Source organism: Zootoca vivipara, chromosome 7 (genome assembly GCF_965207765.1).
Source record: "Zootoca vivipara chromosome 7, rZooViv2.hap1.1, whole genome shotgun sequence".
NCBI classification, from domain to species: Eukaryota; Metazoa; Chordata; class Lepidosauria; order Squamata; family Lacertidae; genus Zootoca; species Zootoca vivipara.
This window is the reverse complement of record NC_142590.1, coordinates 53882192-53901446: the sequence shown is the minus strand read 5'-3', so window position 1 is coordinate 53901446 and position 19255 is coordinate 53882192. Positions and strand designations below refer to the sequence as shown.

General features: G+C 44.9%; 1 protein-coding gene across 8 annotated transcripts in view; it reads right to left on the bottom strand.

The window, feature by feature from the left end:
* ATP2B4 (ATPase plasma membrane Ca2+ transporting 4) overlaps nt 1-19255 on the bottom strand; it is a 166179-nt gene that overhangs the window by 54224 nt on the left and 92700 nt on the right. For all 8 annotated transcript variants that reach the window (XM_060277065.2, XM_060277058.2, XM_035121392.3 and 5 more), the window contains exon 3: nt 5522-5719. In XM_060277065.2, coding sequence (XP_060133048.1) covers nt 5522-5719 — 198 coding nt within the window. The remainder of the gene's footprint in view (nt 1-5521; nt 5720-19255) is intronic.

Sequence of the window (19255 nt, the reverse complement as noted above, 5' to 3'; positions counted from 1 at the left end):
ACTGAGGGCAGGAGAAATAATCTGGATCCACGGACAATAATAGCGAGAGATATATGCGGTGTCTGTCTGTCTTAGTGAATCAGGCTATATTCTGGGATGTTGTCGTTGTTGTTTAGTCGTGTCTGACTCTTCGTGACCCCATGGACCAGAGCACGCCAGGCACTCCTGTCTTCCACTGCCTCCTGCAGTTTGGTCAAACTCATGTTTGTAGCTTCAAGAACACTGTCCAACCATCTCGTCCTCTGTCGTCCCCTTCTCCTAGTGCCCTCTATATTTCCCAGCATCAGGGTCTTTTCCAGGGAGTCTTCTCTTCTCATGAGGTGGCCAGAGTATTAGAGCCTCAGCTTCACAATCTGTCCTTCCAGTGAGCACTCAGGGCTGATTTCCTTCAGAATGGATAGGTTTGATCTTCTTGCAGTCCATGGGACTCTCAAGAGTCTCCTCCAGCACCATAATTCAAAAGCATCAATTCTTCAGCAATCAGCCTTCTTTATGGTCCAGCTCTCACTTCCATACATCACTACTGGGAAAACCATAGCTTTAACTATACAGTGGTGCATCGCTAGAAGAATGCCCTGTAAGACGAATTTTTCACTTAACGAAGAGATTTTGAGCGGAGGTTGCCTCGTTAGACGAATTCGTTTTGTGAAAAATTCATCTAGCGAATCGCGGTTTCCCATAGGAATGCATTGAAATTCAATTAATGTGTTCCTATGGGCAAAAAATAAAATAAAATTCAATGCATTCCTATGGGATTTGCTAAACAAATTTTTCGCAAAATGAATTGACTCACAGAACGAATTAAATTTGTCTTGCGAGGCATCACTGTACGGACCTTTGTCGGCAAGGTGATGTCTCTGCTTTTTAAGATGCTGTCTAGGTTTGTCATTGCTTTTCTACCAAGAAGCAGGCGTCTTTTAATTTCGTGACTGCTGTCACCATCTGCAGTGATCAAGGAGCCCAAGAAAGTAAAATCTCTCACTGCCTCCTAACCATTCTGGGATAGCCAAGCATAAATGGAAGCTCTCCAGGACTGAGCTTTGGACCTGGAAACACCATGGATCCTCTGGAATCACCCCATGCTATTACCCAACTCCTAATACTTCCTCATCACTGCCCTTCCCTCTTGTCTTCTTCCCTCCTGGAACAGCCATTTTTCCAGGCTGAGAGAGGGCAGCTTAATTTATGTTGCTAACCAATGACAAATGGTTAGATCAGCTGCTTGACAGTTCTTGTCCACTACAGGGTGTGTGTCTACAGTAAATATCCTGCTTACTGATGTGATGGCCCTGTGGATGTTGCTGCACTCAAGACAAGCAAGATGACCACCTCAAAATATTATGACCCGGGACATGGCCTGGAACACGGCAATAAGAAACAGCAACATGGGCAGCAGGATGAATTCTAGGGAAGAGGCATTGTGCCCATCTCTGTTACTACAGCTTCTTAGTGAAAAACTTTCTGGACTGACTCCTCCCAGGGTGGTCACTGGACAGGAAAGAGTGTAAGAGAGCTTCCTGTTTCAGTGCAACTTTGCTCTGGTGTGTTACGAGTTTCTGGCCTTCAGTCCTGCCTTCTGGTTTGCCCTCTCTCATCCCAATTGCTCTTCAGTCTGGACTCCCAGTTCCTGACTCGCTCCAGATGTCTGCCCACGGCCCAGCCCTGACAACAGGATGACCACCTACTCCATGTCTAGCCATGTCACAAACTGTGACACTCACCTGGCAAGTGAGGGGAACACAATTCTAGCATCGCAGGCATTGTAAATGATGCTGTAGGATGATAAGGATAGACTGAATGGAACGATCTTACAAAAACCCCAAAATGACTTGGCAGTGAAATGCCAAATGAAATTCAGTGCAATGAGTGCAAAGTAATGCTAACTGGAAACGACTATTTAATGTAAGCATAGAATATCGAGCTCTAAATCACCACTCAGAAAACAGATTGCGGAGTCATTTTTCACTGCTGAAATAAACAATGCACCACTGTATCTATAAAGGTAAGCCGAAAGGTTAGAAACTATTAGGGGGAAAGAAAGGGGGTGGGGAGAGAACAACACAAGAAAAAGCTAACAATCAAAATTCATTGCTGCTGTGTGCACAACTTGATTCCATGAGCTGTTCTATTATATCAAACACAAAAAGAAGACAGAATAGAACTGGAGGGGAGCAAACTGTTGAGAACAGGGAACAAAAAATATCAACAGCAAGGATAATTTCCATTATGAGGAAATCCCTTAAAGTCTTAACAGTACTTGTCCTTTGAGGGATGGCATCACAGATGAAAGTAAGACTATGTAAAATACACAAGGAAAGGGCAGAAAAAGTGAATGAGGAACTTGAATTTTTGTCTGGTCTCTATGATGGTATTTTGCACAGATGGAGATGCCATCATTAGATTTCCCTAGAAAACAAGTACAGTAGGGAGCAACTCCGTGAAATCAGCCACCGCCAAGTTTCATGAAAAGTTGTTTTTACATAATGCCCTGTTAATCTATAAAACTCTTGTTCACAGGATTTGTGGAGGCTTTTAGAACAACAGTTGAAAAAGATGAAACAGGTGAAAAATAAAAATAAAGGACTCCTGAAATGCCAAGGTGATCATCAAAGCTTTAGAGTATCTCCAAAGATAAAAGTTCCAGACTAGGAATATCATTCAAGGGCTAGATAAGATCCAGACAGGAGAAGCAGAACAAGTGCATGAAAAGAAGATTGTTGACTGCTACCATGACAGTAAGAGTATACAAACTCCCCACTCCCTTAAACCTCAAGCTCTTTCCTGCATTCCGTCTAGTCTCTGTCAGTCACAGGACACTGGATTGAATTAATCACTGGTCTTACTCAACGTGGAATTCTTAACTGATGGGTTTTGTAGGAAACAGCCACTGTGAGGAAGGCTAAGTCAAGACACCCCACTGATAGTGAAGTAAATACCATTGGATAATGGTACTAACCCACAGGTTAGCAAGAAGAGTCATCACAAGCTAGCCAAAATCAGTAAGTCATGGCTCAGCTATTTCCTAACCATAGGTTACTAAGGCATAGTTTAGGGCTGGGGTTCTTGGGAGTTGTGGTCTAAAATATCTGGAGAGCCCCAGGCTGGTGAAGGATGTTTTAGAGTCAGTGGTCAGCACCCACCTAATCCCAATGTATTTATCACCCACCCTGTGCTTTTAAAACATCTGCTGCTGCCAGCTTTGCTAATGCTGTTACTAAATTATTTCAAGTAAGAATAATTTGGGTTTTTTCTTACACGCTCTTAATTTTGGACACAGTATGAGTGAACACCAACAAGTACATTTAATGGCTTTCTTCCCACCTTCCCTTATCTCTGTGAATGAGAAATACTCTGCTAGAGAATTGACTTAATTACATATCAGATTGACCATAACAGTGCCTCTTCTCTTGTGCTCGAAACTATTCTTGGGCTGTATCTCCTGGGAGGGAGGGAAGGTCTGAGATGAGATAAATTCATGGAGGGCAAGTCCATCAACAGCTCCTAGCCAGGATGGCAATGCTCTACCTCCACTCTCAGAGGCAGTATGCTTTTGAATACCAGCTGCTGAGAATGGACAGAGAAGCTTGTAGGCTTTCCACAGGCTTCTGGTTGGCCACTGTGAGAAGAAGATGCCAGGCTAGATGAGCCACTGGCCTGATCCAGCACGCTCCTCTTACGTTCTTTCAAGTGTTTCAACTCAGCTGCCCTCCTTTCTTGTTCAATACTGTCAACCATCACAGCCTCCTTACTGTCAGGGAAGTGGTTCAATTTGAACTGTCAGCTTACAGCAGCAATACAGACAACAATAAAGACAGAAACAAGTGATATCTCCTTTCCTTTATGAGAGAATTTGGTGGGGGGTGGTATTTCAGCCCCATTTTCTCCACTACAGTTTCCATTTCTCAGCCACTGATCTCTACCCAAGTCCATAAAATTATTTGGATACCAGCATGACAGAAAGAACTTACGAACAGGATTCCATCTTCTGTTTCTATGCAGAAATTGCTATAGCATCACTGAAATACCATCTAGCATGTTTACTAGGATTCTGAAATACTGCACAATATTATAGACAGGAAATTTTAGGGTGGCGGCAGCGGGGGGCAGGATCCTGCATCTAAAGCCAACTACACTGAATTTCATTGGTAAAATTGAATTATTCAATTGCTGGGACTTGGCCAGGCCAAAGGACGTAGCTTTCCTTTGAGATTGTTTTGAAGTCATTAGGAGTAGCTCCTTTAATTGACAGAAGTTTTTGGATCAAGCTGTATGTTATTTGTTCATTGCAGTTAGCATTGTTAAGAGGAGAAGGCCTAGGGAGCCAAGACTTGTGAGAGGGTGAGAAAGTGGGCAGGAAAACACAGCCAGGGGAGAGAATATATTGTGTTTTAACTCTCAATCAGGTAAGGGAACAAAGAAGGGAGAATATAAAATTAAATGTTCAGCTTGGGAAAATTCAGCACAGATTAACAGTTAACATAGATTTACACTCAGTGAAGGTCTGGACCCAGCAACACCCAAAACAGTAATTTCTCGAGAGCACAAATGATTAAGTCTATGAAATGAGAAAGATTTGGTTTATCTTACAAGGCAAGTCACTTGTTATTCTAAGAAATATGAAGGATCTACTTTATGTTACAAGGTGAGCCATTCATTCTAAATCAGAGATGAGGAATCTGTCACCCAGCTCCCATTATTCTTGATTTTCGGCTGTGCTGTGGATGATGGGAGTTGGGAGCCCAACCACATCCAAAAGACCACAGGTTCTCTGTTCTAAAGCAATGGCCCACGTGGTGGGAAAATATATCCCTCTTGGGAAGGTGCCTAGTTTGCAACTCTAGGGCAACACAGATTTGGCTTTCCCCTACCTCCTGGAATCTTACACAATGGAGCAGAAGGGCAAGAAGCATCTATTACCTGTATTAGACTTCTTAGTTATGCAAAAGGTCTCAAAGCAACTAAAACACATTTCGAAACCTAAACATACAGGTGAAACTTGGAAAATTAGGATATTGTCGAAAAGTGCATTTATTTCAGTAATGCAACTTATTATTTATTATTTTAATTTTAATTTTTACAAATGCTTTCTTTTGGAAATTCCACAGTAATAAAACAAATAGTTACAATAATACAAAAATAAACATCGCTATTACATTTCATTAATTACATCCCATTTATAATTGACCCGCCTAACGACAAATAATTACAATTACAACAAATGAAGGCTTGACATATCTTGCTTTGCATGTCATGCATCTATCTCATATATTGGTTTCACATTTTGAATTGCGTTACGGAAATAAATTCACTTTTCGACGATATTCTAATTTTCCGAGTTTCACCTGTAGATTCATTATAGCATTACACACACACCCCACCAACCATTCATTAAAATATATACTACCTCTCCCCACAACAGCCCTCCCTCCCCAAAGGTCTGTCATTTTCCCACAGGGTCTCTCTGCTGCTGCCCTGGGAGCCAAGCTACATAAACAGAGAAAGTGCAGGTCACTGTACTTACTTTCATTATCGCCACCAGGAGGGTGATAGAAAGACAAGCCCAGGGAGATTATGGCTGCAATTTCCAAGATGATTAACGTGACATCCTGAAGTGCTTCCCAGACTAACTGCAGGAAAGTTTTGGCCTTTTTGGGTGGGATGAAGTTCTGGCCAAATGCTTGCCTTCTTTTTTCCAGATCTGCGGGGTTCCCAGAGAGGCCTACGAGAAAGACGGTGTATGGAAGAGAGAACAAATTAAAGGGGGGAATATAAAAAAAGCATGATTACTTTGAACCCACTCTTTATGCCCACTTTCCTTCATCTTCCACAGCTTCCATTATGCATATTCCAAAGTACTTCCCACCCTGTGAATACAGTGGTACCTTGGTTCTCAAACGCGTTAGTACTCAAACAACTTGGAACCCAAACACTGCAAACCCGGAAGTGTGTCTTCCGGTTTGCGAACCTTTTTCGGAAGTCAAACATGCTCCGTTTTGAGTGTTATGCTTCTGATTTGAGTGCCACACTTCTGTTGTGAGTGTTATGCTGAGGTCTGTCTGATTTTGCTATTTATTTTGTGTTTGTTTGTTTGTTTGCGGCTCTTTTTCATTGTTTTTGTGACTGTGTGGAACCCAGTTCAGCTACTGATTGATTGATTGTGTGTTTTAACTCTCAATCAGTACACTGTTTATTGCTTTCATTATATAGATCAATGGTCTTGTTAGATAGTAAAATTCAAGTTAAACTGCTGTTTTAGGGATTGTTTTTAAAAGTCTGGAATGGGTTAATCCATTTTGCATTACTTTCTATGGAAAAACGTGCCTTGGTTTTGGAATGCTTTGGTTTTGGAATGGACTTCCGGAACGGATTAAGTTTGAGACCCAAGGTACCACTGTAGTAGAGCTCTCCTGCGGTAGATGCTGTTTGCAAATAAATATTGCAAACACAAAGTTGCTATGTCAAAGAGAATGAATGAGAGGTGGAGAACCACTTGCAGCCCAAGGGCAGGATTCCCTTCAAGCTAGCAGTGGGTGGAGCCAGAGGCAAAAGTAGGTGGAGCAACAAATGTAAATGTTACCTTTTTATCATAGGTGAGTTTCCACTCTCACACCCCTCTCTGTACTCCATCCAGACTATGAGGCACTACTTTATTTAACAAAATTAACTTACCACTTGACCTAAATAAAACCTCTAAGCTGCTTACAAGAAATATTAACCTTGTCAACAAAGAACAGCTAAAAACAAGTAATGAAAAATATTTAAGAGATAATTACAATTAACAGGAAAAGATCAACACATGTCAACATCTATATATCGCGATAGGCTTGCCTAAACAAAAATGTTTTGAGCAGGTACAGGAAAGAGGACAGTGAAGGTACCCTGTTTCTCATATTTTAAGACATACCCATAAAATAAGCCATAGCAGGATTTTTAAGCATTCAAGGAATATAAGCCATACCCCGAAAATAAGACATAGTGATAGGCGTAGCAGCAATGCCGGCCGCGGCAGGAGGAGGAGGAAAAAAATAAGACATGCCTTGAAAATAAGCCATAGTGTGTTTTTTTGAGAGAAAAATAAATATAAGACGTGTCTTATAATATGAGAAACACGGTATCTGCCTGGTGTCAACAGGCATGGAGTTCCGAAGTGCTGCCACCCTAGAAGACTGATTTCTTACAGCTGCAAAGTTCAAGAACACATTCCAGCCAGGCAAAAACTTTCAAGGTGCAAAGCAGGACCAATGAGGGGTCTGGCCTTGGCAGAATTCTGAGGGTCAAAGGCCTCAGACATTTCACCTCCCCACCCCTGCTCTAGACATGTTACAGCCTTGGAGAACTTTGGCATCCCAAGAATAGAATACTTTGCATTTGTTATCACGCAGGCATGGAATCAAATATTTTCTGTGAAAATCTGGGGTACCTCCACACACATCCCCTCATCTGCTCACTTTAACTGACAGTGTACTTAACACACCCACCCCCATCGAAAAAGAAAAAAGACAGCTGCACAGATTGGTAGTGATCTCTACACCTGTCTTTTGGGTGTCTTTCTTACAGCTGTTTAAAACCACATCCTGCTCCACAGCCACTTAAGTTCAGGAGAGGGAGAGGGAGATCTATTGTACATTTTTTTAAAAAGAAAACTTTGCACAGAATAAATTAGGAATAGGAGGATCAGTAATTACCGGTAGGCAAGGCCAAAAATGAAAATAACATAACTGGGATATTTGAAATGTTAAGTGTACAGATTCCCATTTCAAATGCAAGCCAACCAGGGTCCACTTCAAAGATAACAATGTGCATTCGGCTGATCAATGAAGCAACATAGGAAGGGGCTTAGCTATTGTCTCGCTTGTGGCAAGTATCCAAAAGATGTTGACCATCACAGGTCAACAACCCATCCATCCCACATTAGGATTTTCATCATAGAAGTTTATTTTCACATGCATTCTAGGAACAGAAATGTCTGCAAAATAAGAAGAGGCCTTGAAACATCATTCCCACTAATCAGATCGTACTATTTTGCCCAAGCTCTTGCTGCTCCTCAGAAACAAAGGAGGAAAGCCAGCTGAGGCTGCACGGCAGCTCTCACTTGAAGAGAGCAAGGTGTCGAGGATGCCGGCGTTCCCACCACCCACCCACAGATTTTCCTGAAGCCCAGATAGTGGGGTGTGAAATACCAAACGGGAGCAGAAGGAGCCCTGTGATCTTGCATGACTAGCTTTGCTCAAATATCAGGTTGGAGGGTTCACTCTGCAATCTACCAGGGTGATCTGGGGAAAGGTGGCAAGCCAGCAAGTGATGTGAACTCATTTCATGGTTGCCAATTCCAAGGCAGGCTATTGGGGGGTGGGGAGACATTCTTGGCACACAATAGAAGAAAGAGGAATTCAAGAAGGGATGGGAAGACTCTCATCTCCGCTTCAAGTCTATGACCATGTTGGTCAAACACCCCATCTTATGGATTCTTAAGAGTCTGGCTCCTGTAGTATAAACACTGACAACTGGGAAACACTGGCCTGCGAGCGCTCCAGTTGGAGAACAGCCTTTACCAAAGGTGTCAGGGGCTTTAAGGAAACTCAATCTCAGGACGCAAGGGAGAAACGTGCTAAGAGGAAGGAACGCTTGGTAAATCCACACCGTGATCAACTCCCGCCTGGAAACCAATGTCCCCACTGTGGAAGGACGTGTGGATCCAGAATTGGCCTCCACAGTCACTTACGGACCCATTGTTAAAACTGTGCTTATGGAAGACAATCTTATTCGGCCATGAGTGATCGCCAAAGAAGAAGACCTTTTACATGGACCAGCAAATTACAGTAGAAATTAAACCTGAGCTGACTATGCATTGAGCAGTCCCTCTGCTGCAGGGCTGTCTTAAGCATATGTGGTGCTGGGGTGCAAAGTTCTGCCTGGTGCCCTCCCCGGTTGCCCAGTCCCGGGCACGCAGGAGGGCGGAGCAGGCTGGCTGCCTCAGTGTCTCACTGGCTCAGTCGCCCCTGAACACACAACACAGTGCCGCCTGCAGCAGAAGAGCCCACCGCAGCGCTCTGACGGATGGGTGGGCTGTTCCCCGGACTCAACTCTCAGGCCCCGGAGTCTTGGCCTGGCACCCCTGAGAGTCCACCACTCGGGAGCCCTGCACCCCTAGCGCCTATGGGTAGGACGGCCCTGCTCTGCTGCAACTGGACCAGGAGCAGTAGTGTTTCCTGCTGGAGGACTGGATTTCCTGAATTAGCTGGCTGGGTGGGATGGAATAGACAGCCCCTGAGATCTCTTTCAGCTCTGTGATGCTATGATGGCAGCTGCCAGTGCTGTGCCACTGCCTCAGCTTTAGGGGTTAAAAGGAATCACAAGGCTATTGGGAGCATCATGTAAATACAACAAGTGTGGAGGGATTTTTCCGTTTGAAGAGGCACATTTTGCCATTTTTAAACAGAGAAGTGACCTGATAATGCATTTATTTTCACAAGTGCCTACTACATTTCAAAATAAAATATTCTTTCTGACACATTATTTCTCTCTCTCTCTCTCTCTCTGACACACACATACACAGTCAGCTTACACGTTTATTTCTGGATCAAACTGGACACATTAATAAATATATCCTTGAATATATATATATATATGTGTGTGTGTGTGTGTGTGTGTGTGTGTGTGTGTGTGTGTGTGTTATTATTACAAAATGAACAGCACCTATGCCGTTGTACCCCTTCTAGATTGGAATTCTGAGCTGCAGGTTCCCTCCCCTTCCCCACAACCCTTCATACATCAGTGGGACTTTCAAATCCCCAAAATAATTCATGCCCTGCAAGCACAGATACCAAACAATCTGTACTGCAGGAGGAAAAAACCTGAACCCCACTGCTGGAGCTAAGCACCTTATAATAATAATTTTTATTACCATAGAGCCTAACATGAAACATCCAATTCCTTTTATGACTAAAGGTGTTTACCAGGGTAGTTATAGCAGATATGAACCAAGTGGCAAAACTACTTCAATTTATATTGCAAAGAGACAGCATTTTCCTTGAGAGAATGGAATTTATGAAGGAAATGGGATAACATGGTCGTGCAACAGCTGCAGAGGTTGAATACAATATTTTCATTTTCCTCCCATGCTTCCTTCAAGATCTCAGGTTGGTGTACATGACCCCCCTCCATCCCTACTTTATTCTCACAACTCTGTGAGGCTGAAAGATGGTGACTGTCTCCAGATCAGCACTGGAGGCGAGTCAGGATTTGAACTCTGCTTCCTCTGGCCCTAGTCCGACACATGAACCACTATGCCACGCTGGCTATTCTTCAATGATGTCACCAAGTAGGCTAAACCCAATGAATGGCCATGCATGGCCAGGTGGATGTGATGCCTTGATACAGCAAATGACCAGGTTTAAACAGTAAAGCCTTGGCAGAGAGTGATTGAGCACATCTTCATTGCTTGCCCATAGCTCTAACCATGAAGCCCTCTGTGGCATAGAGCTATAAAGATTCCTTCTCTCAAGGACTATCACTCTGGCTTTTAAGGTCTTCTCAAATGTAATAGTTGCCAAAATGTCCGACTGCCACTTAAGACGCTTAGAGTCTTGGCAGCTCCCACAATGCTTTGCTTGGGCAGGAAAGGACAGAATAATGTCCCTGTGTGGTAACAATCTGGATGGCGCTTTCTTTGACATATGGGATGCTGCTAGGGGTTCCCAGCAGGCACATAAGCTCCGGAAAACTTGCCACGATGTCTGACTGGTGACTTACACCTCTTCCCTCCTCTCCCTGCAGATGAAGGGGGAGGAAATGGAAAGAAGAAACTTGAGCTTACTGGAGTCTGCTGGCTTAAACAAATGTCCAGAGTGAAGAGAGAAATCAATGTTGCTTTTATCCAAAAGCAAGAAGATCAGAACAGCTGGAAAACAAGGAAGTGCAGCTCCAAGAGAGGGAAGCGGGGAGATCAGAGAGCAGCCAATGCAAGCTGCTTCATCCTCCTAGCTTTGGGAGGGAAGGATACCCGTCCCTACACTGATACTTCTCATGCCCATTTTTCTAGAGCTAGGATCTCTGGCTGGACCAGAAAGGAGACCTGAGTGGACTTTCAGACATTTCCAGAGAGCAGTGGCTGATTGGGAATGTTCAAGGACAATGAAGTCTACTCTTTGTCATAAACTGGCTGGATGCAGAGGACTGGTGGGAGGCCCCCAAGGGAACCCCCAAGTGAAGAAGTCTCAGAGCTAGGGGAATGGTGGTGGGATGACAATGAGTGGTCAGAGGGAGAAGGGGGGGCAGACTGGGAGGATGAGGAGGTGTCGGGAACTGAAGAGGCAACAGGGTCTAGTGAGCAGGAAGAGGGTATGGCAGAGCATGGTTCGGACTCGGAGGAAGGAGAGGAGGGGGACCAGGAGACAAAAATGAAACAGACTGCTGAAGAATCAAGGAGTCTCCCCCCCCTGCTGTGACCAGCCCCCCTTCACCCTGGTCTCCCAGAACGTGCAGAGAAATGGAAGAGGGAGGTTCCTCCCCATTCTAGAGAAGGAACCAGGCAAGGAGCCTTAGACAGCTGTGGGAAGGTGGGGACCTTCACTCCTCACAACTGCCTCATTGGGGCAAGACCTACTGGAAAGGGTTGCTGGGATCACTAGAACTGCACTGTTTTGGTTTCTTTGAATGAAGCATTAACTTCACCGATACCAGCGTGGGCGTAGCCAGGATTTATGTCAGGGGGAGCAGGCTTCATATTAGGGGGGCAGAACCTCAGAAAGTTAAGTATTGTTATGGATTTACTTGATTGGGGGGCAGTTGCCCCCCTGCCTATGCCCATGGACACTGGTGTTTTTTATTGCTGACCGAATCATGAAATTCTGGGGAAAGATTCCAGAGAGGCTACCATTTCTTTGCCTCCAAACTCCACCTCTGCATGCCATTTAATGAGCATTACTCCAAGGTGGATTGCCTTCCCCAATGGGGCACCCTTTGTGTATTTGGAACTACAACCCTGATCGTTGACAATGCCGGCTGGAGCTAATGGGAGTTGTAGTCCAAGCCATCTGGCATGCACTAGGCATGGAGAAGCTTGGTGTATACCTTAACATTTACATATTTACCTACACACTATTTTATGTACAGGAGTACATTCCTCTACAAGATGAGGTGTGCTTAGTGAAGAACTATGGACTATTCTGCAAGCTCTCTCCTTTGTTCTGCTTTCCAGAGACAGAGGGCTCAACTCTGGCAACATAACATAACATAACAAGGTTCTCACCTTCCTTTAACTCTTCCCCAAGTGAGAACAAATACAATATAAGGGTGTGCTACTCAAATAACTTTGTACAAACACAACCCTGATATTGTGTTCTTTAAGTAATTACTCCAATATAACAGCTTCATCCTTGGGAGTGGTTTCTTGCAACAGATTCCTATTGGAGGAATTGCACATGGAAGTGGAAATCTAGGTGAATTTTATTACAAAGGCCTTGGAGCAAGTCCCTATCACCTCCTGTTCAGCACCCACTCTTGTGAAACTTATGTTAATGTTTAATGTATGCTTACAGTATACAGAGGCAGCTAGTCTCTGTCACTGTTCATGCAACTCCATTCAAACTGCCCCACCTCCCACCCGTTCTAATCCCAGGTCCCTCATCTTGTCTTTTCCAAATCCACACCAGGCAGAGCAGAGGCTGAAGACAAATCCACTCCTTACTGGCACCCTCCCCCCAAAGTAAGTGAATTACAATTCACCGCAGAAAGCTCATTCCTGGTTTTCTCTAAAGGAGGACAGGAGGCCCAATGGACCAGACTGGGTGTGTCTCCATTGAAGTTGGCAAGCTCCATGCTCTGGGTCACTTTGCCTCAAATCAATCTATCATTATCCAAAGTAGTCTGGGGACTGATGGTGAGAGGTGCCACTGTGGGCCTGGCTTCCCAGCAGTAGACTTGCCACCATGTCCCAGGATGCTGAGGGGGCAGGGCAGGAGTGAGGCTGGGGTATTTCAAGCATACCAGAACAGTCAATCTGGTGCAATGAGCTGCTATTTCTTGGGTGTGCTATAGCTGGTCTTATTGATAACACATCTTTTCTCCCAGCTACAGTATTCACATCTTCCCAGGCTCCTGTATTTCATGCACGCTGCCTTTCTTCTACTGTGTCTGCAGACTATTGGCTTGTTTGGTTGGAGTGTGCTTGCCTGACACCCTCCTCAATCAAGTTCTGGCTTTTTTCCCCTTTTAATCTCTTGCAAGCACCCTGCATCCACAAAGCCACCAGCTGTTTGGGTGCACAGCTGTGCAACCAGCTACTAAGAGGAAAACAAATAAACTGTACACTGTGTGAAAATGGGGCTTCACTGACTGTAGCTGTATAAAAAGTACAGTGGATAAAATAATGACAACGACCAGGCCTTATGAAGGAGCTGGGTATGTTTAGCCTGGAAAAGAGGAGAATGAGAGGAGATGTGATAGCCATCTTCAAATATCTCAAAGGCTGTCACACGGAAGAGAGAACAAGCTTGTTTTCTCTTGCTCTGGAGGGTAGGACTCAAACCAATGGCTTCAAGTTTTAAGAAAGGAGATTCCAACTATGGAAAAACTTGTGACAGTAAGAGCTGTTAGACAGTGGAACAGGCTCCCCTCAGAAGGTTGTGGACTCTCCTTCCTTGGAGGTTTTAAAGCAGAAGTTGGGTGGTCATCTGCCATGGTCATGGATGCTTTAACTGAGATTCCTGCATCTTTAAAAACACAACAACCCAGTAGTAAAATAATTTAAAGCAAATTGCAGTCAAGAGAATATATGTATCGGGGTCAAAGGCCAGGACAAAGAGGTGAGTCTTCAGCATACAAATAAAACAACATTAAGAAAGTGGCAGATGCACTTCTGTAAGGGAAGGAATTCCACAGCTTAGAAGTTGCCACAGAGAAAGCCCGGTGAACCTGAAATTTACAGGGAGGAAACTATTTGTTTGGAGTTGCTTATGGTTAACATCATGTGGAGTACAGCTTAAATGAGAACACAAACACAAAGTAAACTCCAGAGTGGATAAGCCTTAACACCAATACATACAGTTGTAATATATAAACCTTAGAAACAAGCCCATCACAGCTACTAGTCAGCACTTTTATTTTACTAGCCTGCTAAGGTGAGCAGCCTCTTCCTGTGCAGCTAGCATGGAAATGTAAGCTCCAAGCCACTTAGCAAGCAAGTTGCTGTTTTTATACTGCCTTCTGCCCAGCATGCTGGCAGAGAATAAATGGAGCTGTGTTTTTCCATGCTGGCCAGAAGCCTCTTCCTCTGTGGTCAGCATGGAAACTAAGAAGGCTAGCAGAAGAGGGAAGGAGCCATCCGCCTCTCCGCTGCCAGCACACTTACTTGCCTACACAGAACTCCTTGTTACCCATGCCAACCGGGCAAGTTAGATGTCATACCGGTATATGCAGTGCAATATGCAATATAAGGTCTATTGGTTTGTGGACTACTAAGACCTGGGAAATTGGGGTTCTAGTCCCCCCCTTGTCCATGAAGCTCACTGGGTGATCTTGGGCTGCTCACTGTTTCTCAGCCTAATCTGCCTCACTGGGTTGTTGCGAAGATGAAAATGGGGAAGGGGAGAACCATGAATTACTTGGAAGAAAGGTGGGATAGAATTGCAATAAATAAACACCGCCTGCCAGTTCAGGGTATCTCATGTGAGAGACCCTAATAGCAAAGGACTCGTGCTGACAATGGCAGTACAACCACCAGCTGCAGTGGCCGAAAGAGAAAGATCGTTGAAATTTAGCTCTTATTCACTGTGTGTGTGCATGCACACACATTTGTGTAGTTACTGAAATATCCAAGTTAGCTACCCTAATTTCAGGCTATAGGTGTATATGAAGACATTAGTGCAGGGTAGCCAATGGGTCTTGAACCCTCGGTAAGTGAAGTCTTGGGTCTTGAACCCCCTGCATGTGAAGACAGGCTCTGGCAGATTGAGCAGATGAGATCAATAGTGGGTCTAAAGGTCAATAAGGCTTTTTCTGCACATGCTGTAGAGCAGACATCCCCAAACTTCGGCCCTCCAGATGTTTTGGACTACAATTCCCATCATCCCTGACCACTGGTCCTCTTAGCTAGGGATCATGGGAGTTGTAGGCCAAAACATCTGGAGGGCCGCAGTTTGGGGGTGCCTGCTGTAGAGGGGAGGGAGGGGCAGATGGGGATGGTCAACCTGGGATGGTAGCCCATTTGGGAGAAAGAAAACTCTCATCCTAAATCTCCACTGCCTTGCAGGACATCTTTGGGAGAAGAAAAGGCTAAGGAGTAAACCCTTCACAAATCTGCATGGTCCCTAAGATGGTTGGATGGTGCCTTGTACGCCTCCTTCAGCAACTCCTGCAGCCAAGCTGGTTCCAACATACTGCTCTGAGGCTGAGAGGGGAGTCTTCTTGTCTGGGCAGCCCAGGACCTCTGTACACACTGCCTAGAGGCTAATGCAACAGTCTGACTTCACCCCCTGATGCATACTCCATTGCCTCTTGAGACAGATGGATGCCAACAAGTGCAGAGACAGCCTTAAAGTGGAGATTTTGAGAACTCAGTTATGATGCTTTTGGAAATTTCATCCTGCAGTGTCTCTTCTGACCATAAGGAGAAGGTCAGAAGCATTTGCTTTAAGACAAACCACCATTCCCTGTTATATCTGAACTCAGAGAAGCCTTATTTTCCAATTCTGACTAGTTCACTAACTAGATTTTAAGTCTGTCTGTGGTTTCAATTTGCCAAGAAGAAAGGAGAAGTCCTATTCCCTTATATCCTTTGTCAGCCTTCTTTGGTCAGAAATCACTGTTTCCAAAGTCCATGCACTATGTATGTTGATCTCTCAATGGAAACATTGATAAAACAAACATTATCACAAGGAAGCTAAAGTTTATTAGAAAGACAAAGTGTGTTTGTGGTTTGTGATTTAAAAAGAAGCCTTTATCAGTAGCTAGTCTGGCTCCTATGAGCAGGCCTTGAACTTTCTTTTTATCTAGAAAAGAGCAGAAGGAAGTCAACTACCGTATAAGTGATAGGAGAGAAGCCCGTGTGCAAGAAATAAATGAAGCCTGGGGGGAGAGGCAAAAGATGAAGTTTAAAGGTTATGGGAGGAAGCAAGAGATCTAAAAGAAAATGAATGATTAGTTGTGTATTTCTTTAAGGATAGGGATTTCTCCACATGGTACATAGCTAAACTTTGAAATTCACTCTCACAAAACATAGCGATGGCCACCAACTTGGATGGAAGACAAGTGGCAATTTCCCACATGCATGACGACTGCCAACCTCTTGGTTTCTAATAATGTAACATTTAAACAAAATGTATGTAAAATCATGGGTGTAGACAGGGGGGGCAGGAGGGGGCAGCTGCCCCCCCCTAGAAGCAAAAAATTATTGTATTTTACAGACCATAACCAATACTTTGCCCCTCCAAAAACTGAAGTGGAAAGGGCTTTGCTTTAGCAAGAGCAGCTCTCCACTTGCTGGGGGCGGGAACACAGCTGTAACAAAAACACATCAAATAAATAAAGCAAAGTGGCTACCAGTACTTAAGGTCCACCCTATTCACCCTATTGTTATTCAGTGGGAGTTGTTAATGGGCATTCAGGGATCGCATTAACAGTTCTATTGGCGATTTAATGAGGGTGCAGAGGATTCAATTTGACTAAGGTGGCCCTGCAAGGCTAAAAGGAAGTGAATAAGAAGGGGGGGGCTGTAGCTTTGATAGACACAGTGATGTTTATAAAAAGCATTGGTGTTCCAGTCTGCCCCTCCTCCTGCATCTGTATACTGTAAATCAGGGGTGGCCACCTCCCAAGAGACTCTGATCTACTCACAGAGTTAAAAACTGGGAGTGATCTACCCGCTTTTGGGGGGTTCAGGTCAAAGCTGTTGAGTTTTTTTAAGGAAGGGAAGCCCTGTTTTGGGGGGTTTAGGTCAAACTTGTTGAGCTTCTTTTAGGAGGGAGGGAGGCCCATTTTTGTTTAGGGCTTCAGGTCATAGTTCAGCTTTTTTTAGGGAGGAGGAAAAATTTGGGTGAGCTTTTTTTAGGGGTGCCAGTGATCTAGCAGTGATCTACCACAGACATCCAGTGATCTACTGGTAGATCACAATCTACCTGTTGGACGTGCCTGCTGTAAATCAAGCAGAGAGAAAGCTGCTTACAAGGCTCCTGTACAGGTGTACCGGTATCTTCCTCTTGCTGCAGAGTTCTAGCATCACAGCGTCACCCAGAGGCACCCACAAATGTGAGTTATCCCTCTCTCTATTTCTTCCTTCCTTTCCTCCCTCTTCCATCCTCAATAAAATACTGGGGGGGGGGGGCAGATAAGCCCCACATAAAAAGCCCATCAACATGGGGGGGGATGACTCTTTAAAATACAGTATTTACCAGTAATTTCTTTTGGGGGGGGGAGGCACCTAGGCCTCTAGGAGTTGGCTGCTATGCCTAGGACAATTCAAGAAAGCAGAATCATGCATATGCTATGGTAATATATCAATAGAATCATGGAATTGTAGTCGGAAGGGACCACAAGGGTCATCTAGTCCAACCCCCTGCAATGCAGGATTTTCCCCCCCAAGGTGGGGCTTGAACCCACAACATGGTTGAAATATTATGCTGATATGCAGCAACGCCTCGGAGCTGTCGTGACTGCGGTCGTGCCTTCCCTCGCCCTCACCCGCCCTGCCACCCCCTCTCGCCTGCCCGACCCTCCCGTCCTCTTGCTGCAGAGTTCCAGCATCACAGCGTCACCCAGAGGCACCCACAAATATGAGTTATCCCTCTCTCTATTTCTTCCTTCCTTCCCTCCCTCTTCCATTCTTAATAAAATATGGGGGGGGCAGATAAGCCCCACACAGAAAGCCCATCAACATGGGGGGGATGACTCTTTCACATACGGTATTTACTAGTAATTGGGGGGGGGGAGGCACCTAGGCCTCTAGGAGTTGGCTGCTATGCCTAGGAGTAGGACAATTCAAGAAAGCAGAATGATGCATATGCTATGGCAATATATCAATAGAATCATAGAATTGTAGTCGGAAGGGACCACAAGGGTCATCTAGTCCAACCCCCTGCAATGCAGGAATTTTTTCCTAAGGTGGGGCTTGAACCCACAACATGGTTGAAATATTATGCTGATATGCAGCAACGCCTCGGAGCCGTTGTGACTGCGGCCGTGCCTTGCCTTGCCCTCGCCCACCCTGTCACCCCCTCTTGCCTGCCCGACCCTCCCGTCCTCTCCAGCCAAGCAGGGTAGCCGCCGCCGTTGCCAGCCCCAGTAGCACAAGGTGGCCGCTGCCGCCGCTGCCGCCACCACGATGTCGCCAGGCCAGCTGGCCCTGTAGCCCCGCCCACGTTCCCACTTTGTGGCCCCGCCCCTGAATGATCATGGCTTGCCCCCCCCCTAGTTTTGATCCTGGCTACGCCCTTGTGTAAAATGTAAAAGTCTCAGTACTACTTTGAGAAGGAGGTTTAAAAAGTTATTATAATTTTTTTACAGAACAAAAAAAAAACTGTGAAGATTCAGAGAAGAACTCATGTGCAGCAAGCTCAATGGGGAAAGAGGATGGTTATAACCCAGAGACCCATGTCTCAGCGTCAAAAAGAAAAGTGGCAAAAGTTGTCACACATTGTTTTTTGTTCTGTGAAAGTATCCATGTTCAAATTATAAGGGCAACTCAAATTAAGGGGGAGCTCAGGAATATTAAGCAACATGCTGGGCGCTGAGACCAAAACTCTCTCCATCCCCCAACTACCAGCCAGTACATAGGGTCTCAGCAAACCTTAAAATGAATTCAGTGATCACAGAATGGCCTGCAGACGGCTCTTGAGTTGGAAGCAATTCTGAGCCATGAGTTTCTCCTTGATAGTGATAATTAGACAACGCACACTGGGCTGCCTTAACCTGAATGAGTTTTCTGGAGACAAGAGATTAATTTGGGTTCTTTTCTGATACAAACTCAAAAGCACAAATGTCAGCTTCAAAAGCTAATACACTGATGAGACTGCCTTTCTTAGATGCATCACATTCAATTTCTAGTGCAGGGATGAGGAACATTTCCTTCTCCCCCTGTTGAGAATGACATTACTTGGAGGTACGTAATCTGTCAGGGGCTCCTTGCCAGCAGTGAGTAGAGCCAAATCAAAACATAGGCTTGGCCACCTCTTAATCTTTCTCTTTCTGCCACCACATTTCCCCTTTCTTCCTCACCCATCAAACTGCGAGGGGAGGACCCGATTGCTCTTGCCAGAGTCTG